The sequence below is a fragment of the Balaenoptera physalus genome (genome assembly GCF_965194825.1).
Source record: "Balaenoptera physalus genome assembly, chromosome: 11".
Lineage (NCBI taxonomy): Eukaryota > Metazoa > Chordata > Mammalia > Artiodactyla > Balaenopteridae > Balaenoptera > Balaenoptera physalus.
This window is the reverse complement of record NC_138896.1, coordinates 2,810,284-2,835,223: the sequence shown is the minus strand read 5'-3', so window position 1 is coordinate 2,835,223 and position 24,940 is coordinate 2,810,284. Positions and strand designations below refer to the sequence as shown.

Below are 24,940 nucleotides of genomic sequence, written 5' to 3'. Positions count from 1 at the left end.
ATACTTTTTCAGATTCTTTTCCGTTATTACAAGATATTGAATATGGTTCCCTGTGCTATACATTAGGTCCTTGTTGTGTATCTATTTTATATATAGTAGCATGTATCTGTTAATCCCAAACTCCTAACTTATCCCTTCCCCTTTGGTAACCATAAATTTGTTTTCTGTGTCTGTGAGTCTGTTTATGTTTTGCAAGTAAGTTCATTTGCATCATTTTTTTAGATTCTACATGTAAGTAACATCATGTGGTGTTTGTCTCTCTCAGAGATTTTTTTTCCTCCACTGGTACCCTTTCTTCTTTCCCTTACCATCTCGACAAATCTTTGTCTGTCATTTTGACCTAAACTTTGGGTATTTGCTTGGCAATTAAAAACTAAAGAAGTTGCCAGTTTGTTAAATTAACATACAAGATCCTCTAGGTCCTCCCATGAATCCTTAGAAACTTTCCCTTCCCCAGGCCCTTTGTCATATACATGAAAGCAAGATCGTTTCTCTTTGGGGCCTAGCTACAGGTTTAGGCTTGAAACAACCCACTTCCCTCAGATCCAGTAGTTTTAGGATATTGAAGGAAAACGGGAAGAGGTCACTGTCCACAGAGCAGCCCAAATCTCTTGTTCATGGAATTTTTCCCCACGGCTCTTTGTTGCTGGAAGTGTTAACCTTGGTTAGATGAAGCTCAAACAGCTAAAGGTTAAGTCATTAACTGGTGAAAAAGGGAAACTATGTAATTGACAAACTTTACTGTACTTAAGAATCAGGGAAACAAAAAAGTAGAGTCCTGGTTTCTCTTGGAGGCCTACGGAAACAGAATCTTTGGGAGTCGGGCCCAGGGATCCACTTTGCAGAAAAAGGCATCCCAGGTGATTTTATTGCAGGTGGTTCTTGGAACATACTTGAAAAACACTGTAAAGGGGAAAACCTGATGTAACATGCATGGATCAGAGTCTGGATATTTTGGGGGGTAGTGGGCTTTGGTTTTAGTGGATGGTTAGTGAGTTCAAATTAGTTTTTATTAAATGTTAAAAAAGACACACACTTGATAAAAACTTCAAACATTACCAAAAGGGAAAGGCTTCTTCCCACCCCCAAACTCCTCCCCCCAACTAAGGCAGTCAGTATTAAGCTTTTGTATATCATCCCCCTAAATAAGATGGAATATTTGAGTTAGGGATGGGTGAGATGAATTAAAGTACAATTGAAATAAATGTTGAAGAGGCAACTTGTTTGAAACGAGGTAGCTTGTTTCCTCTATTCTATCGTTAGGAAAAGAACAAGGCTCAAGTAGTATTTAGAGGCAGGGGTCAGAGTATGCTTAGCTTTTAGGTTAATTTCAAAGAACGTTCTGGAACCTCATCAACAGCAATAACAAACTTAGTTGTTCAGGATCCCTTATTATAATAGACTTTTACCTAAATCCCATATAATTAGTGTCGTTAGCCAAATGGTATAACATCCCGTTCACAGATTGTAATACAGACGTGGACTTGTACTTTCACTCAGTTCCAACCTGCAGTGACCTTCCTCGTTTCCTCCACCAGCTCTCTTTACTCTTGCCTACAATTCTGAGTCCTGAACCTTACGTACCAGCCCTTTGTATCCATTCTCATTTCTTCCCTCTTTACGTGTTTGGATTTTTAGCCCCTCACCTTTAGAGCTGGAATGATCTAATTTTTACTTGTAAACCCTTCAGGAAGGGACATGCGTTTTGTCCACTGCTGCAGCCCGGTCACTGCCTGGCAGGTGGTAGACACCCTTTAAGGCGTTTGACTGGAGTGGACTTCACCCATCACAGAGGCTTGTGACGTTCGCAAAGCAGCTGCGGGCACTCGCTCCCAGGCTCCGCCACTAACAGCCCCAACTCCTTAGGCAGGTTCCCTAACCTCTCTGTTCTTCACTTACCGAATTTGTAAAGCGAGTAGGATACCTTTTATCTCATATAATCACGTGAGATCAACTGAATGAAGTGCCTGGCAAATTCAGGCACGTATCAGGGAGAGTAGGAAGGGCACAGGAGGGCAGAGTGGCTGGAGTGGGCTGCCCCGGCACTGGCACTGGACTGTCACCGGATGTGACAGCTCACGATAGACCGTCCGCGTCCCACCTCTCGGGAGGCACGAGCCGGGCACCGGGGACGCGGTGTGGAGTAAGGCACGTACACCCTGGCTTCCGGAGCGGGCGCGGGGGACGGGGCGCAGGAGGCGTGGAGGAGCGTCTGCCGGGGGCTCCGTGAGAATCCTGCACTGAAGGGTTTCATCTCTTGGAGTGAGGGGTGCGGGAACACTGATTCTGGGCTTTAATGTCTTAGAGGTGGGTAACGGCAAATTTCTTACTGGCAACGTAACCAGACTGTTTTATTTAGGATGCCATTGGACCTAAAAAAAAAAAAAAATTGAAAAGAAAAGAACTGAAACACCTACTGGATAGTTTTCAGTTAACAGTCCCAAATTGCTCTAAATGTAGTTATGTAAAAACTGTGAGCAGCATTGCTGACTTCAATTATGAGGCAAAGGGACTAGTAATTATGTAACATGTCATGATGCACGTGGTTAAAGCAGAGTCGCTGGGATTCTTTCCGGTGCTTAAACCGAGTCCCTAGAACAAGGCACCGCGTAGAAGGATGGGAGAAAACAGGCAACACATACAAACGGGTGAGGAGAAAAACTCACCACGGAGGGGGGTTGACGTGTAGTTATCAACAAATTCAAGACATTTTGCTATTTCCCAGACCTGTTGGAAGTCAACTTCTACCACTGTTTTTGAAGAAACATTTGGCAAAGTCTGTAACAGACACGTACAGAGTAATCCTGCTCAGGAAATTCTAGTTAAATCTGGCTTTTCGGCTTGCTCGCGGAGTCCCACATTTAGCCCTCCAGCACTGACACTTTTTCTTGGCTCCTTTTCGGGTCTTAACTGAGGTAGAGTCTGAGTTTCTCATCCGTAAAAGAAAGCCCATGATGAAAGTTGTCATCAACCTAAATCCACCCTACATACTCCTTCCCCTAATAAAAACAGGATCCCATGACCCCTGCCCATCACTTTGGATAGATGACTACGAAGCCCTTAGTCTTGTACCAGACTCTGGCGTGTGTTCTGCGCTTAGCTGCTTGCAGGCCGTTTCCAGGCTGCAGGTTCCGAGGGGCAGATCCGGCTCGCTCGGCGGGACCTCCTCCCCACCCTCCCCTTCGTAAGCCTCGCAAAGCCTGTTGGGTGTCTTCCGAGAACTTCCCCTATCCTGGCGGTTCCCAGTCATATCTGAGCACAGGACACTTTGCAAAGCACATCTATGAAGATCAGGTAAGAAACAGTGTTTCTGACTTAAAGCTACATGTAAGATACCAAACTCGAGCAATGAAAACTTAGGAGGCAGTTTGGTAACAAGAGGCACGTTTTATTACATTTTCCTAATAAGTCAACTGGGAACATTGCTGCTGAAATGCAAGTTACAATTCAAATGACACTGGGAATAATTAGGATACATGTCAAGTATTTTCAGAGATGAGCTTCCGTATCTTGATCACTAAATGGAAAGATTCTTCAGAAGAACAGTCCCTTACCCTACACATCGGAGAAGAAAAATTTAAGATACCATGTGATATCTATCAAAATAACTGGAAAGCATTTTAAAAGTCAATTTAGTGTACATTAATTGACATGTAAAACACATGAATTTGTAGTGAGCATTTCTATACAGACGTTTCGTCTCAGAAAAGAATGATAAAACTCACGTTAAATATACGCCTGAACTAGGATTCTATGAAAAAGAAAACACTTTATGAAGCCCAACTTCTGACAGTGTCATGATAACTAATATAAAGTAACTGTGCATTTGACATCTGGCTTCTTTCCTATCTCAACATTTCAAAGGGGATTCCCTCAACTGCTCGGCCTGAATCTAAAGACATGTGATTCCCGGTTCAGAGATTCTCCCTCTCCCCGGCCAGCTGGAGTCGCCCAGGTGAGGGGAGGGGGAAGAATGCAGAAAGGGGCGAACCTGGGACCTGTGCGCCTCACTGCCTCCACCACGTACCCACAACACTATGACTGTAAAAATGTCCTGAGTATTTGTTTTAGTCAGGAAAAGAAAGGGGTAATTATAATGGCAAAAAAATATTTTTTTTTAAACACAACATTATTTTGAGAAAAAGTAGAGTGGAATGAAGCAGGCACTGGGGAACGAAGACAGAAACAGGACGCTGTTAGTAAGGACTGGAAAGTGAGGGTGAACGCAGATGCTGGGAGGGTCTTGAAGTTTATGACAAGACACTCCCTTCAAAACCCTGACGTTCCAGCCTGATTTCTGATAACCTTCGAGAACAGCTCTACCCAGAGAACGGCGTCTAAAATGCGTAAGCTCAACTACTCCCCCAACTACAGAGAGAACTATGCCATCTTTGTGGGTTACGTCCTAGGACTTACGGAGCCTGAAGTCTCACAATCACTTGGCACCATTTTTGCCATAAAGTGAAATACAGCAAAACCTTCGTGAGAGAAACTACACAGCAACTGCGCGTCTGCGGAGGACTGTTTGCGCCCTGGGCCCACCTAGCAGAGGGCTTGCAGAGCTCCACGTCTCTCTGCCTTAGAACATTACAGACTCCAATACAATTACGTGTGTGTGGATAAACACTGCTTACAGGGTTCCTTTCAAGTAGATAAATCAAGGAATGCTGAGTTCGGGAATTTCAAAGATCGACAGAACGTGCCCTCGCATTTCCCTTAAGAAGGAACGCTGGCAGTGCTCTGGATATCTGGTCTATTTCAAGCCCGTGACCGGGGCACTGGCTGAACACAGACACTGAGGGTGAGCTGGAGAAGAGGGCGTCCCAGGAGCTGAGGAGTGCTTGTAGGGTTCCTTTCTACCCCTGTGCATCAGCCAAGGAGACGTGACACCTAATGTGGAAGACTACACCGTCAGATGGATGCTGTTTTGGTGGCTACTGTTTTTCTAATGATCCTTGGGGACCAATTTTGACAACCAAGTGTGATGCGGAATCTCACCATCCACGTGGCCAACATCGCTAGATCTGACCCCTATTCTCATCCTAGGGGAGGGAAGTGGGGGAGAGGCAGGAAGCATGACAAAGCGAAAACTTTACAATGAACACAGGCGCACCACAGTAACGCACCCCAAATCATAATGCTGAAAACTAAAAAACCAGACAAAAATTAAATGGAGGATTCTTTTTTTTTTTAATCTTTTATAGGACAGAAACCTTAGCTCATGTCTTCCGCTGTCATCATCTTCCACTGAGCTGCACCTAAAACACAAAGAACAAGTAACAAGCAACTTTGTTTTTTAAAGAACACGTAACAGTTTTGAAGGCATAAGATGAACTGTCTCTAGTGGAAGTTAACTTACTTAAATAAGTATATAAAATGAAGCCATGAAAATCACCAGAAACATACAAACGTTAACTATCCATATTTTGAGTGAAAAAAACTAGGAAAGACTTGACTATGCAGCATATTATCACCAAAGTAAACAGTGGTGGGAAAATCACTACCCGTTTCATTCAGGTAGGAAGGCTGCACCTGGGACGCCTTGTTTACAGGGCGTCACCACCTGAGGATGAGCACCACCTGGTCAAATTTACGTCAGTTTACGTCTAAACCACGAGGAGACGGGGGTACAGAGTCAGAGCTGGCCTATCGTATCATCTATCACCTTCCTGGCTGTAGTTCATTTCATGCCTTTAAATGGAGCAAAACCCACCAGAAGAATGCTGCTACTCTGATTTTCCATTCTTGAATGCACCAAAATGTGCATGCTTGCTGTAATTAGGTGCCTGGGTGAATAAAAAAATCCCATTTACAATTTTAAAATATTATTTAAACCCCTAAAATCTGATTATTTTCCACATTCCTCAGGGAGACAAGCATTAATTTTACCACCCAAACAGAAAAGATTACATACATTTCTGAAAATTCTCTGCTATCATGTTAAAAAATACTAATTTCTTCATGTTGCAAAACCAAACCGATTTACATGATTTTGTTTTAAATTGTTGCTAAATGTTTATCTACACATGCTGTCAGAAATAACCTTGTTAAGAAGGTGAAGCTGGTGTCTCAGCAAATCAGACCCCTTGGAGAAGGCGGTGAGTGGCCTGTGCCCCGTTTTCCTTTTTCTCTTTCCGCACCATCAGAAGGAAAAGTGAGAAAATAGCAGAAACATTAGTTAAATCCTGAATTATACCCCATAACCTACAGGAATTACCTCACTACACTGAAAGCTGACAATACTGGTAGAATTTTTTGATGAAATAATTAGGATCCTAATTATTAATAAAATGATAAACTTCTGGGTAGGTTTACATCTTTAACAAATAATTCTTTCAGTTAAAGACTTAAAGGAAGAAACGCAAGGTTGCTTTTAACTCTATATCGTTTATCTGACTTACCAGCACTGAAGACAAAAACTTTTAAAAATGGCTACAAATGCCTTGTTCACAAAAGACTTTATTACCTAGTGATGCATACTGAGAACATACAGAAATCTGCATGGTCCACGTCACATGCAGTAGAACAATCTTCACTTTACAATAAGTGAGTGTCAACTGTTTTATGCAATAGACAACACTTTAAAGTCACATTCTTAAAGAAAAGCTTCATTTACAAAAGAAATAAAAGGTAAAGAAGCAATTACCGCTTTTAAAAAGCAGCTGCTTTGTTCAAGAGTGGAAGGTTTATGCCTGTATTGAAAGACAACATGATCACAAATAATGAAAACAATGAACAAATGAAAAACACTTTTACCATAAAGCAGTACACTTTCAAAATGACATACAAATAGTTAAAAATTTCATTATGTTGTCTATCTAACTTTTAAATATGAGGACTTCCAGAATTAGGCCTCAACATTTGTTATTAGTAAATGAAAACTACGCATTGTTTCTATGTCACTAGGAACTGTATTTAACAAAATGTATATAAAGTCTATAGCAAGTTGATTTAAAAAAAATTAAAGTTAATAAGAAACAGTACACTGAAGGCGCTCTATCCATCAAGCGCATACTCTTCAAATTTTAAATGTGATGAACAGAACAGAAATTGTAACTATGCCACAGTTGCAATGCCAAAAAATAAAACAAGATCAGTTATCACACATGCAGGGAATTCTGCCACAACGCTAATATCCCTCATTTGTCAATTGTTCCAATAAAATAACATCTTAAAACACCAGTGATGTTGATGGTTTAGCTTACCTTCAGTGTACTGAATGTTGTACACAACCTGCTTTAAAAGAGGAGACCATCCCTGCAGGCAGGCTCAAGAAGGAACAGACCCCTTTCGGCACTGACTACACCCAGGGCATGCTGCTGTGGCCTGCACACACACACCTAGGAAAACGTGAATATAAACAGCATTTATGCTGGCCATTTTATCTGAAGACCAAAATGAAGCCAAGTTTGCTAAAAATAAATCAACCACCCAGTATTACTACTCATTTGATAACAGGTGCTTCTGTCTTTTATGAGAACTGCAACCGTTTACATTAGCACTGTAATGCTGTGCAGTCTTGGCAATTGAAACATTTCTACAGTGAAATTCCACATAAGACACAAAACAGATGAACTAGCATTTCTAAAAGAAATATCACCCTTGGTGTTAATTCAAATATATCATGCTTCCTCAAATTTGCTGGAGAAATATTTATAAGTTTATATACATTAATAAACTGCTGTGAAATTTCTTCAGTCTTTGTATTTAATTACTCAAACCCTTGGAGCGTCTTCATCTCGTTTAAATCTTCTCCTGGATGAAGGCGTGCTGCAGGGCCTGGTTGATGCTAATCCGTTTAGCTGGGTCCAACATTAGGATCTGGTCCAACAAGTCCTTCAGCTGGTGCACTTTTTTACGCTGGTCTTCAGGAAGTCGCTGGCACCCAATCAAGTCAGCCAACAGGTCCTTAGTTGGATTAATGGTGCTCATGACAGTAACTTTCTCCTACAAATAATTTTTTAAATGTGTATCTCTAAATAAATTACTAAACACATATAACCTAAAAAACTTGAATGAACAAGGTCAACCCCAAGTTAGCCATGATAGTTTAAACATCATTCTGTAATTTAATTTTATAAACAGATCAGAATGACAACAGAAAGGAATTCTATGAGAATTCAAAACCATAGTTAAGTAATGAAGGTCGGGATGGTGTGTGAACAAAGGCATGGAGGTCTGGAACACGCAGCATGCCCGCTGGCCCACTGCCAGGTGTGGAATGGTGGGGTCCACGCAGTCGCGAGGACAGGGAACCGCTGAGGACGGCAGTCTTTCTGAGGAGTTAAATACATTATCTTATAGGTAAGAGGGCGCCAAGGAAGAATTTTTAAGCAGGGAGAGTAACACGATCAGATTTGTTTTTAAAAAGATCACTCTGGCAGCAGTACGGAAGCTGGATGGGAAGCCAGACCAAGAAAGTGACCCAAGGAGAGAGAAAAGGGCCTAAATATGATAAAAAATAAACTCATTATACTAGGCAAACATTTTAAAATCTTTTCCATAACCTGACGTGTCTTATTCAGGAATTGGCCAACAGCAACAGGAATTATTTTTAGTGTTTTAAAATACTCGCATCTCCTAGAACCACCCAGCACGCAATCCGTTAACAATAAGATAATCATCTAATGTAGCACACCTAAAGGACACTTACCCTCTCTGTTACTTTATCAACTTCTATGTACATGAAGTTGAGGTTTTGATCAAAATGTTGGTCTTTAAATACGCCTTTCCGAATCATCTGGCAATAAAACAGAACAGTTGGATTTTGAGCTCTTAGACAACATCGGTAGCCTGGTCTACCGATGACCCGATACACAAGTCACACAAGTGTTCCTGTTTAGTCTCTCTGGGTTTGCTTCCTTATTTGAGAATGATCTCCGATTCCTTGTTCTCGAGAGAATAACACCTTCGGAAAAGCTCATACAAATGCTGTACCTAAGACTACTTAACAACATGAAATTATATTTTCCCGGGCAGTGACTTAGACCAATTACAATAAATATCATGTTGTGCTTTCACTATTCAAAACTGAAGACTAATAAGCAAAGACTTACACCAGTGGTTCCTGGGAAAAATATCACACAATTGGGGCCTTCTCTCTTGGCAGTTAAGAAACCTAATGACACTGAAAAAATTATGTTCTAACAGCCCTAAAGTGATAGCAGGTCAGGCCTCGTTAAAACAAGTACCGACATAGCTAATTTCTGTGTATCTCAGTCTAAACGAGTCCAACATAACAGAATTTGGACAGAACTTAAAATACATAATGGCTTCTGACCTATAGGGAGAAAAATCTGTAAATCTCTCAGAAAGTCAGCACATAAGCTGAAATCATAAAAGCCTAAGATACGGTCTTTAGACATTTTTATAAATGCCTATAAAATTCTTGATTTGTGTTAATCAAACAAATATTACAGCTCAAGCATTAAGAGTGAGTTTCAGGTTAAAAAGATTTGTCATTTTCCGTGAGTTTTCTCGGTACCCTCTTCCTCTCCCAAGCAGCTTCCAACCTCTATAAACGGACTGCCGTCAAGCCCCCCTCTCATTCTCTGATGACTGAGTCCTTCCTCCACCATCTGCCTACCTGGACCTGCATCTCTTCTCACTGCAGCTGCTACCCGTAAAGGTGTGCTCGCAGGAGCCCTGCTGCCGCTCTGCCCATCGCTGAATGACAACCAGTGGAACAAGGCAAGGACAGAGATGTGAGAGCAGCTGCATGTATCCTCTCTCCCTCAATTCCAATTCTACCTTAAACTATAGGCCCTACACTTCTGCTTAATTCAGGAGAGTAAAGAAAAGCACAAAGACAGACTTTAGACAAGAAAAGGAAAATGGGATCCTCTTATTCTCTCTTGATAGCTCTTGGCTGATTAGAACCACTAATTTAAACACCAGAAGTGAGAAAGAGCTAAGGAATCAGAGTAGCCATGTACCTGCCTCTCAGAAACTGTTTTATAACCACTAGAGATGAGTGTCAGCAACCCACGAATCTATCGGAAGGTACCACTAAGACCTTGGAAACAAGCTCACACTAACATCCTACCTTATTTGGCATCTTTCCTTTGAGATCCATGGCGAGCTTCAACATATGGTTATTGGTTTTGCCAGGAAATAAAATCTTTCCAGTATAGAGTTCATACAAGGTGCAGCCTACGGACCACATATCTATACCATAGTCATAGCTTTTACCTATAACTGAAAACATAATACAAGTTTTAACACATGATGATAAAAACAATCAACTACTGTTTACTTCCATTAACAGGGGCATCAATTTAGCTCGGACTATGTAACCACAATCTGAGTACCTCACTTCCACATTAGTTACAGATTCTTTCCCACTAATTCTTAATCGGGACTCTTAAAAACCTTAAAAAAATGAGGGCGTGGGGAAGGAACTGAAGGGGCAGAAGAAGGTGTGTATCTCTTCTATCTTTTCATTTCGCCTTTGGTGGAGGGGCTAACCAGGCTCAGCCAAGGCAAAAGAAGGGGAAAAACACAGGTCCCAGACAATGCACAAATGTGACAGTCAGACCCTGCAGAAGTAAGAGCAGTCTCCCGAAGCCGAGGGCTTTCCACACCTGCCGCAACTACGGTCATCCCACCTGAGGAGGATGAACTGGCTAGGGTTCCCTTCCTCGTGAGTGACTCAAGCAGCTGCTGCAGTGCGACGGAGAACAGAGCTTAGACAGTCAACATGCTGCTCCCACTGCACACGGCGGCCCAGGTCCAAGAGCGTCGGAAGAAACTTACTGATTTCAGGAGCGCGATAAAATCTACTGACAAGGTAAGGCGTTATGTCATTATCCGCAACATGTGAAGCCGACCCGAAGTCGCAGAGCTTTAAAATAGTTTTTGATTCATTAACCTGCAAAACATTTTATAATTGAAGTTTAACTCACGCCAGGAGAAATTAAGACACATGATCAGATAAAAAAAACTGGCTCTGAGAAGTTATTCCCAATACTGAGAACAAAGTCACTCACTTGAAAATTCCTTTTCTAATTATTTTATAATTCAATTTCCTAATTATGAAGAATTAAGAGCTCTCAAATATTTGATCATAAATTAGTAAAAGAACTTTCTTCAGTGAGGAAATAAGAGATAATACCAAGTCAATTGAACCAAAGCTATTTAGAAAAGGGTGGAATAGTAACAGAAAGCATTGAAGCAAAGCATCTTCTAAAAACCCCCAGGAAACCCGAACCAATCAAGTTACTGCCTAAAGGAACACGAAGACTGTCACTGAGAAGAAATCAGACTTAGATTAACTTACAACTGACTTAAGTTAACTTTCATTTGCCAGAAAATTACGATGGCAATGAAAGCAGAATGATTCAGATTAAATTTGGACAAAAAGAGAATAAAAACATTCTTCATCCAAAGCTGCTAGACCATCCCAAATTTAGCACTCACTTCGAGTCTAAAAAATATTAAATCCCTTAAATGTAAAGAAAGTATTAGTCAGGAAAATGTTAAATATATTTGGCAAGACGGATAAACACGAACACTGTATTAGTCATGTCTCTTTTCTCCTTTGTAAATACTTCCACATACACAGTGACAGTGACATCTGCTGAGAGGCTGGAGGTGCTCCCATGGCTGCTGCCACTCATGAGTCAGAAGCATGTTCGGGATTAACAAGTGAAGATAATTCACATTCCAGAGTCCCTTCCCCCCTTCAAAAGAGACACACACAAATTCCGAGTTGGGACTTGAACTTGGCCTACTGTTCCCACCCCAAAGAAACATTAACACTTTAAATAAGCAGCCCCGGGCAGTCTCTCCTGGGATATCATAAAGCCTGGTCAGCGCTACAGACTGGTCCACTACAGACCACATCCACGGAATTAAGATAATACAGGAAAAGTACTTTTAAAGTTTTTAAATATAAACTGCATTCAGCCACTTAAGGGTGCAGCTGCAGTAACCAGAGAAAAGCCCGAGGCCACTTTAAAATCCGAGTCTGTCGGGGGAACGCTCGGGCTGGGTGAAATGCCCTCAGCAGCAGCGACCCACACTCGGACACTTCCCTCCACTCGCCCGCGGGGAACGCGCACTTCTGCCGGACTGACGGCTGAAATCCTGGGCTAAAAGCTTTGGATTTTCATTGACAAACAGCACCACGTGGCTGCAGGTGTCTGTTTGTTCCGTTCTCAGGAAGAAGGGCAAACTACCTGAAATCCACGTGAAAACCTATACTAGTTTAGCACTAACTCAAAGGAAAATGAAGCTCTAAAAACAAGAGCTTCTAAGATGCTAACAAATGTCTTATTACTTAACCTCCACGGTGGTTACACAGATGTTCAGTGCGTAATTACCTTTACCTTATACATAGTTTATACGTTCTTTGATATGGATGGTGTATTTCACAACTCAAAAAAGAGAAAGAAACATTGAGGTAAAAATCAGCGATGAAGTGGACCCCGCAAGCCTACAACCCGTATGTATCTACCGGTTCACCGAGACGAGTCAGCCGCTCTAACCTCGGGGGACGTTAGAGATGCAGCACCTTCCTTCTACTCAGACCACATGTACAAAATGGAACGCCTCATTAATGTGGTGGTCTGGAAGCAGATATTTTAAGATATTAAAAAAGAAGAGAAAGGGAAATCTGAACTAAGAGCTGAGTTACTGACAAGGAGTCCAAAACAAACTTTAACGGGATCGTATCTTTCTTAAAACATGTGGAACATGTTATGGGCAGACGAGCTAGAATCCCCCAGCTGTGAACACGCCCCCGACTCTGACAGCATGACAGAGAAAGGGCTGGGGAGGGAAGGGGCACGCACACGCCAATCACTCCACTGTGATGAGATGTGTTTCTAAGTTTCAAAAACATAAACACTGGGAAATCTGCATCTACCACACCAGAAGGCACGAGCTAGGAGAGGTCAAGACTGGGAAAGGCTCCTTTCCATACAAGGCCCAAGAACAACCGAGCTTTCCTGGGTGTGGCCGCCAGAAGCCACAGCTTCCAAAGCATAAAGAATAAATGAAAAGGAATTATTCCTGGACACCCTAAACTCAACCCCATGCATCTACTTCAGAGAGGGTAACTCCCTTAAATGTCCCTCGCTCTGCTCTGTCAGTCTATAAAACTCGAGAACAAAGGACTGTGAACACTCCTTATTTCAGAACAGCAACGCTGCAGCGTTTTTCTAGGTGCCCGAGGAAGCCCGAGGAAGCCCGGGGAAGCCCGAGGAAGCCCGGGGAAGCCCGGGGAAGCCCGAGGAAGCCCGTCGTTACTACATCAAAGCATTCTTGGGGTCTGTGTGCACTCATCAAATCCATCGGTCAACAGGAAAAAACCGGGGCAGCAGCCTACCTCCTCTCTCTTTGTACTTTACTATACAATGTCATGGCCCAATTTCTAGAAGAGTAAAAACTGGTGAAGTCATTTGTAATGGGTAATACACTGAATTATTCTTCAAAGACGTCACTTCTAGAACACAGTGGTAATCACATTATAGTAGAAGTTACATGGATGTACAAGGCAGTCTGATCGTTTGACTTACCAAGATATTGTCTGGCTTGATATCTGCATGGAGGATATTGCATCTTTTAAGGAGTTTTAGTGCCAAGAACAACTGCTGACTATAGGATCGTACAGCCTTAATATGAAGGCCAACATCCTTACCATATTTTTTTAACACCTCTCGTAAATTCATACTTTTAGGAAAGAAAAAAACAAATAAAATTAGGGGTTAAAATGCAAAATGGAAATTAAGAAAGGCAAAACCATTTTCAAGCATAAAGTAAAATCAAGTTCAAAGCATGAATTACAATGAAAACACTCTGTTCAAGAACCCCCTCCCACAGCCCAAACGTTTGATAAATTATCCTACACTGAAATGAGAGCGCATGAAACTGTGTGTACACAACACAATTTTCAAAATGAAGAGAAGGGAAGGTATGCAGTGCTAAAATTCCTACTGATTTGGAATGGGCTTCCGCTCGAAAGCATAAACATGAAGCCAGTTTTGAAGATGGACGTCATATTCCTACTCCACTATTCCCATTTCTTTTCACTATGGCTTAATCCTTTCTTGAAGTATTTAATTTTCAGAGAACTCTCTGCTGAGCTGAAGGCCACACGAGGTGAGTGTGTGACACACAGTACACAGCCAATCACTGTCTACACATTAACAACTGTCAAGAAGCTAGCTCTTCACCAATAATTAAAAAACAAAACCCAGAGCCAACTGGAAAAAACACATCAAATACCCAGAAAATTTATCACGGCACTTATCTGAACTGAGGTTGGCAAAGGTAAAGAAGCTGAGTTTTCAGGGTAATGTACAAGTTTTGACACTGTACCTCAGAGGCTCAAACACGAGGCAGAGATGCTGTTTGTGATAAAAGTGTCTGAAGAGTCGCAAACAATGAAATTTGTCATCAGGATCAGCATCGTTCAGTTTTTTCAAGAATTCTAATTCTTTTAAACCAGTTTTTTGCCTGAAATGAAAAAGAAAATTAGGTCAAAATTGGATACATCAAGAATTTAGGAAAACTATACAAACAATAAATGCTGGAGAGGGTGTGGAGAAAAGGGAACCCTCTTGCACTGTTGGTGGGAATGTAAATTGATACAGCCATTACGGAAAACAGTATGGAGGCTCCTTAAAAAACTAAAAATAGAGCCTACCATATGACCCAGCAATCCCAATACTGGGCATATACCCTGAGAAAAGCATAATTCAAAAGGACACATGCACTCCAATGTTCAATGCAGCACTATTTACAACAGCCAGGTCATGGAAGCAACCTAAATGTCCAGTGACAGATGAATGGATACAGAAGATGTGGCACATATATACAATAGAGCATTACTCAGCCATAAAAAGAAACGAAATTGAGTTATTTGTAGAGACGTGGATGGACCCAGAGACTGTCATACAGAGTGAAGCAAGTCAGAGAGAGAAAAACAAATATCATATGTTAACGCATATACGTGGAATCTAGAAAAATGGTACAGATGAACTGGTTTGCAAGGCAGAAATAGAGACACAGATATAGAAAACAAACGTATGGACGCCGGGGGGGTGGGGGGGTTGGATGAACTGGGAGATTGGTATTGACATATATGCCCTACTATGTATAAAACAGGTAACTAATAAGAACCTGCTGTATAGCACAGGGAACTCCACTTCGCTGTACAGTAGAAACTAACACAGCATTGTAAAACAACTATACCCCAATTAAAAAAAAAAAGAATTTAGGAAAACTAAATAATATGTATTTATTTAGTGATGTGTTTAGTCTGTTTTTTTTTTTTTTAAGTACTAATAATAGAACTGTTGAGGAACACAAGTCTCTATATCATTCACACAATACTTTACTCTTAGCCAAATACTGTTTTCATGGAGTTAATTTCCAAAATAATCAATGAACAAAACAGAAACATCGAGGAATAAACCCACCTTGCTTGAACGGAAATCAATCTTGCACATTTTATCTCAAGATGTCTTGATGCAAATATTATCCTCTGAAATTCTAGTTATAATCTGTCAATAGGCTACATTTTAAAATTAGTGTCTATAATACAGAAGTTGGGGACTTCCATCAAACAAACTTTCTAAGCCTAGGCAACCTAAGACTTCAGTATAAACCTAAACACTTCTTTCTTGTGTTTCCAAACCAGTACCAAGTTGACTTTAATGCCAGCTCAGTGTGTGGCACAGATTATGCGTTAAAGCACATGGGTATGGCAGTTACCTCCTTGCTCATAAAGAGAGGAGGCAACAGACAAAGATACAAATAATTCCCAGAACTATCTGATTTCACACCTTTTGCAGGCCACCATATGCTCAGTGACAGCTAATCAATCTGACCTTTTGATTTCTCACCTTTCGTCTTGAGTTTAAGCTATTCACAGCAAAGGATGGTCATAAGACAAGCGGTAGATGGAAGGAGTTTGAGCTGACATCAGTGCACAAAGCAAGTGCTGAAATGCACTGAAATGAATTAAATACAATCAGCCGACGGTTCTAGTGCCTCACACAGAACAACATGTGACTATCAACTAAATACCCAGAGCTGCTCTGTCATTTTATAAGCCCAATACCTGTCCTACACAGATTGTGGTCACTATTTAACAACAGGCTTATTTGTGAACACCCGTGTTGGTGAAGGTTTTGTTCTGTCTCCTGAACTTACATGAGCTCGTTGTTCCTAATGATCTTCACGGCCACCTCCTGGTTGGCCCTTGCATTATCCCTGGCTCGGACCACGTTACTGAACACGCCTTGACCCGTGTAGCCATACACGTTATAACGCTTATCCAGGACTTCACCTATGTTCACACCTAAAAAGGTAAGCTAAAAGATTAGAATTCTGACCATAATAGATTACTGAACAAAACTGTGAGATACATCATAAAAGTCGAAAAGTAGGATACACAGTGCAGTCACTTAAAAACTGTGTCAAATCTCTGCTGTGTACTTGGCTTCCTGGACACCATGGAGACTCAAGGCCTCGCCCCCATCGTGACCCTCCTGCGTAATGTGGTTCAAGTTGCCGGCTGCCAACCACTGCAGGAAGACTTTCTGCTCTCCTAGCAACCGCCGACGACCCTAACACTGAGGGGGGAAGAGCTGTGCTCCCTGCAGGGTTTCTGTCTGTGGTCTGCGTGACTGGCGCCCCTTCCCTCTGGAGGATGATCTCATGGCCGAAAATAACTTTGAATAGATTTAAGCTGCACATCAAGTCTTCACCTCACTTCAATTTGTGATGCTTCTGGGCTGTAACACGGGTTCATGAAGCTGCTAGATGTGCCACACTTTTGAAGTGACGGCACTGTGATGTGACTTTCAGAGTCCTCCCAAGTGTGAAGGCATTAGGCCACATACTTTTACAAGATGTTACAATGAACTCTAAAATTAATAAGAACTGTATTGAAAAAGAATAGATACATGTATAACTGAGTCACTCCGCCATACACCTGAAACTATCACATTGTTAACAACTATACTCCAACAGAAAATAAAAAGTTAAAAACAAAGAACTGTGAACTTACGATAATAGCCTTCTGCATCAGTCCAGTTATCCCTGAGGTTGGGATTCTCTTTGAAATCTTTCCCAATGCCAGCAGCCCGCAGACGCGCACTCTGAAATTAAGGCAGCAACATGAGCTATTTAGCCACCAAACAGGCAGACATTTAAAGCACTTCCTTGAAAAGAAAAACAGGCAGAACCAGCTAAAATTTGATAACATTTTATGCCAACTTAAATAAACTCTTACTATGACTTATGTAAATGCAACATAGCAGAAACATGATTATCTAAGTCTCTTGTATCACAATAATGCTCAAGAAAAAAAGTAACAAGTTATCTTCACATTTCTTTTCCTGCCCTAGTCACGTAACACCCCCTCCCTGTCTCCTCCCATCTATGGATGGAATGTCACTGGCTGTGCTAGAGGATGAGGTTAAGAACATCTGGTCCTTCTGAAGAGTCTTCACTGCACATCACTCACATCACTCTCCATGATACCCAGAAAGCCCTTCAACATCACCCAGGTGGATGATGGGTGCCAATACTTTAACTGGCTCAAAATCATTTCACCCTTTCTTAACCCATCTTTTTTGCGTGTTCCTGTGGCAGCACACCACACACGGGACACGTTACTTAAGCCAATCACCGGTGTCTTCAGGGTCCTGGACATTATTGCTTATCCTAGTCTATTTTTAATCTCCCTGTTATATGTTTATCTCCCCCACCTCCCTTCATCAAAGCCTCTGTATTTCTCATGTTCTTTTAAATTTATGATGGAAATGGTCTGCTACTTTTGAGACCATTTTTCAAGAAAATCTTTTCAAGAAAAACCACTGATAAAATGGCTAAAGGTACAAAATTTCTTATTCCACTCCTTATAACATTTCCAACTCTTCCATGACTGCTATTAGGCTCCAAATCCTTAAGTTCCCAATCGCCTACAATGTAGAGGCCCAAAGTGGACTCTAGGCCTGAAAATTACTGACATCACCTCGTCTCCCCTAACTACAGCACACATACACAGAGGCTTGTAAATCCAAGAAGCAAGTTGTTTAAAAAGAAAATAACTACACATTTAAGTCATTTGGTATTTAACTTTTATGAAGCCCTCAGATTGTTCTGCTGTACTTGTTTTAAAATTTGATTTAATTTCAGACAGAGAAAAGTTGCCAACTAGTATAAAGAGATTCTAGATACACTTCACCCAGACTGTCCAAATGTTAGCATTAATTTGCTTTATCCTTCTTTCTCTCTCTATATGTATATACCACTGAAATACATATTTGTTATATACCATTTTTTGATTAACAGTTTTGTTTTTATGACTTAAAATTACTCACGTCAAAATACGCAGCAAACATATCATCAGATTCTGTAAACATATCGGGTGCCAAAAGCTTCTTCTGAGATGAACCTTAATGGAAATTAGCATTAATATTTGAAAAATGAAGAGATACACATTGAAACACAAATAATAAATCAATGGAAAATCACTAACAGCAATTCAAACTTTTTTTTCCTCTTGCACATCCGTTTTTCACCAATACCCAACTTAAAATCACTTTGTAACACTAAGACATATAAAGCTATCCACTTTTTACTGAGAATGCACTTCAGAAAGTTGACAGACTTAATATCGATACTTCCACTAACGTTGAATTAATATGCTAATAACTAAGCAACGATTAGGTATTACAAGGGAAGCTCCTCTCTAAACTGCAATTTCTCTCAGAAGGTTAGCACCCCGCACTATGAATACAGATCTACGTATTTCTCTCCTAAAACGCCTAATAACCCCATTAAAACACTGGGCAAAAGAATAAATGTAAGGAGCGCCTAGAAAAAAAGAATGCAAGGGCTTCAATCATATGAACACATGCCTGATCTCATACGCCCATCTCAAACGCAAATTAAAATCACAATGAAATACCATCCTATAAGACTGGCTAAAAATCTAAAAGTATGACAACATTCTGTTAACAAGGCCCTGGATAAAAAGCCCTCAGACATTGCTTGTGGGATGGCAAAACTGTACAACCTTTACAGAGGGGAATTTGGAAGTATACAGCAAAATGACATATTCATTCAGACCCAGCAATCCCACTTCTAAGAAACCATTCCAAAGACACAGTAACAAGCAGAAAAAAACGACTTAAAGCACAACGCTATTATCATTAATGCTCCAATCAACAGCCAAACATCTACCATTAGAAGACTAACTGAATAAACTGGCGCACTCATCACACTGGAGTAATATGCAGCTGTGAAAAGGAATGAAGGTCACTTCATACAGATGAGTATAATTTTTTGTGTGCATGTGTAGATAGAATATAAACACATGCACATATGAAAGATGTTTTAATGATTTTTTAAAAACCCAAAATATTCCTAAAAATCAAAAGCAAATGAAAATAAGCCTAAACCAAACCAAACTGGTGATATAACCGTACAGAGAACTACTTCAAAAAACTTTAAAACAAACACAGGTTTGTATACATCTTGAAATATAACCTAAGGACAAAACCATTACATTTTCAAACTGCATTCAGTACATTTAATACTGACAATCGCAGTGATAACTCTGCGTATGAAAGTTTCAAAATAACCTAAGTAACTGTGTTTATTAGGAACCAAGTTTTTCTACTGTAAAAGAGAGAAATACAAAGTCAAGAAAGTTAATAAAAACCCTGTAATCTCGAATTTGAATTGGCAAATCAGTATGAACTCCTCCTTTCCAAAAATGTATGCATTTCCTAGTTTGGTCCACTGAAAAGGCCCATCAGTAATGGGCATCCCTAAGTGCCCTGTAGTCTCCAAGCGGCATTTCCTACTAAGTGGAACCAAGGATCCCTGCAACAATAACTGATTCTGCTCTGGGGCAAGATGCACACAAGGTGAGCCTATGATGTCTTACTGCCTTGAACAGGAGTCAGCAAACTACAGACTGGGCCGAATTTGCCCCTTGCTTGTTCCTGTATGGCCCTGACATGTGAACACCACGTGAACTTCAGCCCATCCAGTGTTTTGGGAACGTGGCCAGGCTCATCCAGCTGTGCTGGCCCAGCCGCTCTGCACCACGAGAGCAGAGCTCAGCAGTTGGACCAGAGAAAAAAGTCTAAAATAATTACAAAAGCCTAAAATATTGGATATTTTACAGAAAGCCCCTGTCCTAGAAAGTAAAACAGCCATGCTAAATAAATACTGCAGGGTTTGCCTCAAAAAGACACCAGAAACCCATTTAAAAGGGGCTCCCTGGGGCTTTCCTGGTGGCACAGTGGTTGAGAATCTGCCTGCCAATGCAGGGGACACGGGTTCGAGCCCTGGTCTGGGAAGATCCCACATGCCGTGGAGCGACTAGGCCCGTGAGCCACAACTACTGAGCCTGCGCGTCTGGAGTCTGTGCTCCGCAACGGGAGAGGCCACGATAGTGAGAGGCCCGCGCACCATGATGAAGAGTGGCCCCCACTTGCCACAACTAGAGAAAGCCCTCGCACAGAAACAAAGACACAACACAGCCATAAATAAATAATTAATTAATTTAAAAAAAGGGGGGGGGCTCCCTGGGCTTCCCTGGTGGCGCAGTGGTTGAGAATCCGCCTGCCAATGCAGGGGACACGGGTTCGAGCCCTGGTCTGGGAAGATCCCACATGCCACGGAGCAACTGGGCCCGTGAGCCACAATTACTGAGCCTGCGCGTCTGGAGCCTGTGCTCCGCAACAAGAGAGGCCGCGATAATGAGAGGCCCGCGCATCGCGATGAAGAGTGGCCCCCGCTTGCCACAACTAGAGAAAGCCCTCGCACAGAAACAAAGACCCAACACAGCCAAAAATAAATATGAAAATAAGTTAAAAAAAAAAAAAAGACCTAAAGAAGAAATACACGGCGAATATCTTTCTTCTCTTTAGTTCCTAAATTCATTTATTTAAAAAAAAAAAGGGGGGGGGGCTCCCTCCTAGGGTGAAGAGAGAACAATCTAAGCTTCAAAAAGAAAAATGGCAGCAGTGGATCCAAACACAAGAGCATAATGACACCAAATAATAAAAACCCAACAAAAAAACCAAAATTTCACTGGTCACCTCTGGAGGTTGCTCAGGCACCAACTCTATGCTATGCTAAAAACTGGTCAATAAGCGAAAATAATCAAGTATTTAACCTGCCTTTCCTATACGAACTATATTGCAGGGTAACCAAAGAATGGAAACCTCCTCTTTTACAAAATTAGAGCTAATAATTCAAAAGTAATGATAGAGATTTTAAAAATCACCACTTTGGAAACCCTGCTGCCCCCAATGAAATAACGGATCTAAGCAGGGACCATCAACGGCCGCTAAAAGCGTGAGGCGGACAGCTGAACAGAAACTTCAGTGGAGTATCTTACCTAACACACCACCTCAGTGCCAGTAAAAACAGGACAGCCACACCACACCGCACGTGCCACCAGATGTGATGTAAGAGTACACCGCCAGTTAATGAAGCATTCTTGCCAAAAAAATTAAACCGACACCTATTCAAGTCTCTAACACTAACTACTAGTTTTCAAGAAATACGGAGGAGAGAGGAAATAAATAATACAAGAATGTGGCCAGACAAAATCAGAGTAGAAAAGTTCACAGGACACAGGCCCTAGCACCTTCACAAGTAAAGGGGGCGTTGGGGGGCGGGGGACAGACCACACCACAGTGAGAAAACTATTAAAAAAGAGACTTCAGAGATGTATACCCCAAACATAACGTGTATCTTATTTGGATTCTGACTCCAACCAACCAACTTTAGACATCAGATATCTAAAAATTATCAATTTTATCAAGTGTAAGTAATGTTTTTGAAAAGGTCCTTATCTAGCAGATACAAACTGAAGTATTCCCAGATGAAATCAAATCACGGCTGGGATTTGCCTGAAAATAGCCTAGCAAGCCAAACCAAAGGCGGTGAACACGCATGTGGGGCTCAGGGCGACACTCAGGTCCTGCTTACAGCTTTCCTAGTCCCCCTCCCGTCCCCATCCCCAAATAACCTCTCTCCTTATGAAGTAACAGGGGTGCAAATTCAGAGAAAAGCATGGTCGAAACAAAACTGTAACTGACTCACCATTATTCTGTTCGACTGTCATGAGATTATGCTTGGCTTTGACTGAGGCCTCAAACGTATCAACATTCTCCCGTTCATACTCCTTGACGTCGGCAGCTACCCTTTCCAGAATGTCCTCAGGAGACGGAGAGCGGGTGCGAGTGCTGCTCTGGGGGCTGCTGGGCTCAGACGGCACGGACATGTTGCTGTCCTCAGCAAGGTATTTGTATTTCTGCGGTAACGACACAGAGTATTACTGTCACAACATCTGGTGCTAAGAGGGCCTGAACTGAAAAGTTAAGTGTCAAGGAATGCTAAAAAAGTTTTAAAGGTATTGAAGTCTTAACTGAATTAGATCCACAATCCCTTATATGTAATTCCAAATCCACAAAACTCTGAACGCTTTCCTATGTCTGGTGCACATTCATGAGGCGGCAAGATCTGCGCTGCAGAGACGTGGCGCTCTGAGCGGTCTGAGCTTCCCCAGCGTGAACGTGACGCGCCTCGCTCACTGCAACTCTCCTAGGGGCTGATAATGGGGTGCTGTGCTAGACCCCACTGTTGGGGCAAAGGAACATACATATATGCACCACATTACCTTTCTAAAATTCACATATTTCTGAGTTCTGAAGCACATCTGGCCCCAAAGGTTGGAGATAAGGGATTGTGGACCTGGGTAAGAACAAAAAAAGATTCAACCAAGTCTTTAGGGATATCAGTTTAATACCAGTTTCATCAGTGCCCCACAAAGGTAAGTTTCCTATGGAATTCTAGTTATGCCCTACATACTCAGGTGATTCAAATTCCTTCCCTCACTCTGAAATGCTGTGGTTGCCCTCTCTGTTTACCCAAGCTGCTACGACTGTCCTTTCCTTGTCTGCTGTCCTCCTAACAGCACCCAAGCATGTTTCATATCTTCCAGAATTCTTCCTCTCAGCTCCATCACTCACCCCCATCACATGATGGTGACAGAAGGCGCTTTACAGGGACCACCATCCTCCAAGGTTGGAGTGGCCAGGCCTCACCTCAGGATGGCAGGGAGAACCGGCACCCTTCCCAGGCAGCTCACCTTACCATTAGGCCTGAGTCTGACACCCTTTCCCACCCAATCCCTGCATCGCTCGGCTCTCAAGGAGTCTTACAATTATTGAGATGTTCCATTTAAACATTCACATCTGCGTTAGAAAATGTGCCATTTTATAAGGCATTAAAAAATCTTTTCCACATATTAACAGGTTATTTATAAATTTGTGCTAAAGGAAATTCCTATTTATACTCACTTATGAGGGTTTTCTTGTTCATCAACTTAAAAAAAAAAAAAGAAAGCAAACTCCAAATTTTGTCTTATAAGAGGTTTATATCAGAATCCCATGTATAACAAAAAAGATTAACTATTTCAATTTTATTAAGGAACCACCTTCCTTTCAAGACCTATTCAATTGCTACTACTGTCACTGCATTGTCAAGGTAAAAATCCTTAATTTTGTTAAAATAGTGGTGAAGGAGTGTTGATCAAAATGTTACTGAAACCATGTACCTGAACAATGGCCTGCCTTTGTATTCTTCTCTGTTCTATCAAGGCTTCTTCATCTTCCTCCTCAACATCAAAGTCTTCAAGGCTTAGAAAAAATTACACACACATCCGTGTAATTAACTTCAAACATAGAGACTCCAAAAGCATTACGTTTATACATTTAAAGAAATAAAAGCTGGAAAATGTAGGTCATCAGTACATTTGAGCAAAAATCTTAAGCCACCCCACTCTATCCTTGCTTTTAAACTATCCTGGTTTGGAATCCTGGCAAGTAATTTAACCTTCTATGTCTCATTTTTCTCCTCACCTGTTTCACAGCACAGAGACTGGGAACAAAAGAAAGATGCCTAAGTTTAAAAGTCATCACTAGCTGTGCCCTGTAGTAAAGTCATTTCACCTCTGCAGCCCTTGTTCTCACACCTATACAACAAGAGGGGGGCTGGGACACACTAGTAAACTGCTACCTTTTCTGGGTCACAGAAGCCTTTGAAAGCTATAGATAGATCCTTTCCCCACCAAAAATGCACAGGTAGACATTTGCATACAATCTGAAGGGAAAGTGGCTCTGCCTCCCAACACTGCCCCCGACCGGTTCAGATGGTACCCCCAGAGAACCCCCGCCCTCTTCATGATCCCTCCCAGCGCAGCCTTTTCTACAACCTGCTGGACGTTCACTGCAGAGGTATAAGCGACCTGCACTCTGAAGGTACCAGGTCTACGCAGGACACTTTCCCTCCACTCAACTTTCTTATCTCCCAGCTCCGACCAGGGCTCCTCAGCGCAAGCGCGGCTAACGTTACGACAGCTCTGTGTGCTGGGGCGTATCCTAGGCCCTGCAGGGGGCAGAACAGTGTCCCTGGCCTCCCGCTACGAGGTGGAAATAAACAGGTCTTCAGACATCGCCAAAACGTCCCTGGGAGGCAAATCTCCCCCCGCTGAGAACCACTGCTCTAAATTCGTCTCATTTATTTTTGAGATGTGCCATTTAGACAACGAAGTTTGCATTAAAAAAAATTTCCCCTCTATTTTATTAGGCACTGAATATTTCTGCATTTTTCACACTGTAACAGGCATAGCAAGTGTGTATTGTTTACACAAAACGGAAAGTCTAAACTTAGTATAAAAATCCCCCCACCAAAACTGGTAACTGAGATTGGCAGGATACCTCTATGGTTCCTAATGAAAATATAGAAGGAAAGGCTCGTGATAAAGTGACGGCCCATATTCACTCCAGCCAAACCAAAATTCAGACAACCATGACCTCTGTCACATAACCTATAAAACCTGCACAGAAGATGAACTTAAATTCAGGGTCAAGTTAATGGATTTGCTTAAAATATT

General features: G+C 41.7%; 1 protein-coding gene across 6 annotated transcripts in view; it reads right to left on the bottom strand.

Annotated features, from left to right (window-relative positions):
- Positions 1 to 3,367: 3,367 nt before the first annotated feature.
- The window catches only part of PRP4K (pre-mRNA processing factor kinase PRP4K), a 40,382-nt gene continuing 18,809 nt past the window's right edge, over positions 3,368 to 24,940 (bottom strand). Inside the window, exons 5-19 of one of the 6 annotated variants that reach the window (XR_014250852.1) lie at positions 23,603 to 23,684; positions 22,087 to 22,297; positions 18,339 to 18,412; positions 17,021 to 17,111; positions 16,162 to 16,309; positions 14,323 to 14,460; positions 13,521 to 13,674; positions 10,756 to 10,870; positions 10,046 to 10,197; positions 8,654 to 8,740; positions 7,206 to 7,947; positions 6,647 to 6,692; positions 6,044 to 6,128; positions 5,714 to 5,786; positions 3,368 to 5,258 (exon numbers count right to left, since the gene is read on the bottom strand). Coding sequence is in view for 1 of the 6 variants with exons in the window: in XM_082413173.1 (XP_082269299.1) it covers positions 7,744 to 7,947; positions 8,654 to 8,740; positions 10,046 to 10,197; positions 10,756 to 10,870; positions 13,521 to 13,674; positions 14,323 to 14,460; positions 16,162 to 16,309; positions 17,021 to 17,111; positions 18,339 to 18,412; positions 22,087 to 22,297; positions 23,603 to 23,684 (1,456 nt within the window). In the remaining 5 variants the exon portion in view is untranslated. Of the gene's footprint in view, positions 5,259 to 5,713; positions 5,787 to 6,043; positions 6,131 to 6,441; positions 7,948 to 8,653; positions 8,741 to 10,045; positions 10,198 to 10,755; positions 10,871 to 13,520; positions 13,675 to 14,322; positions 14,461 to 16,161; positions 16,310 to 17,020; positions 17,112 to 18,338; positions 18,413 to 22,086; positions 22,298 to 23,602; positions 23,685 to 24,940 lie in introns of those variants that run through there. The other 5 variants (XR_014250849.1, XR_014250851.1, XR_014250850.1 and 2 more) reach the window with 5 other exon arrangements.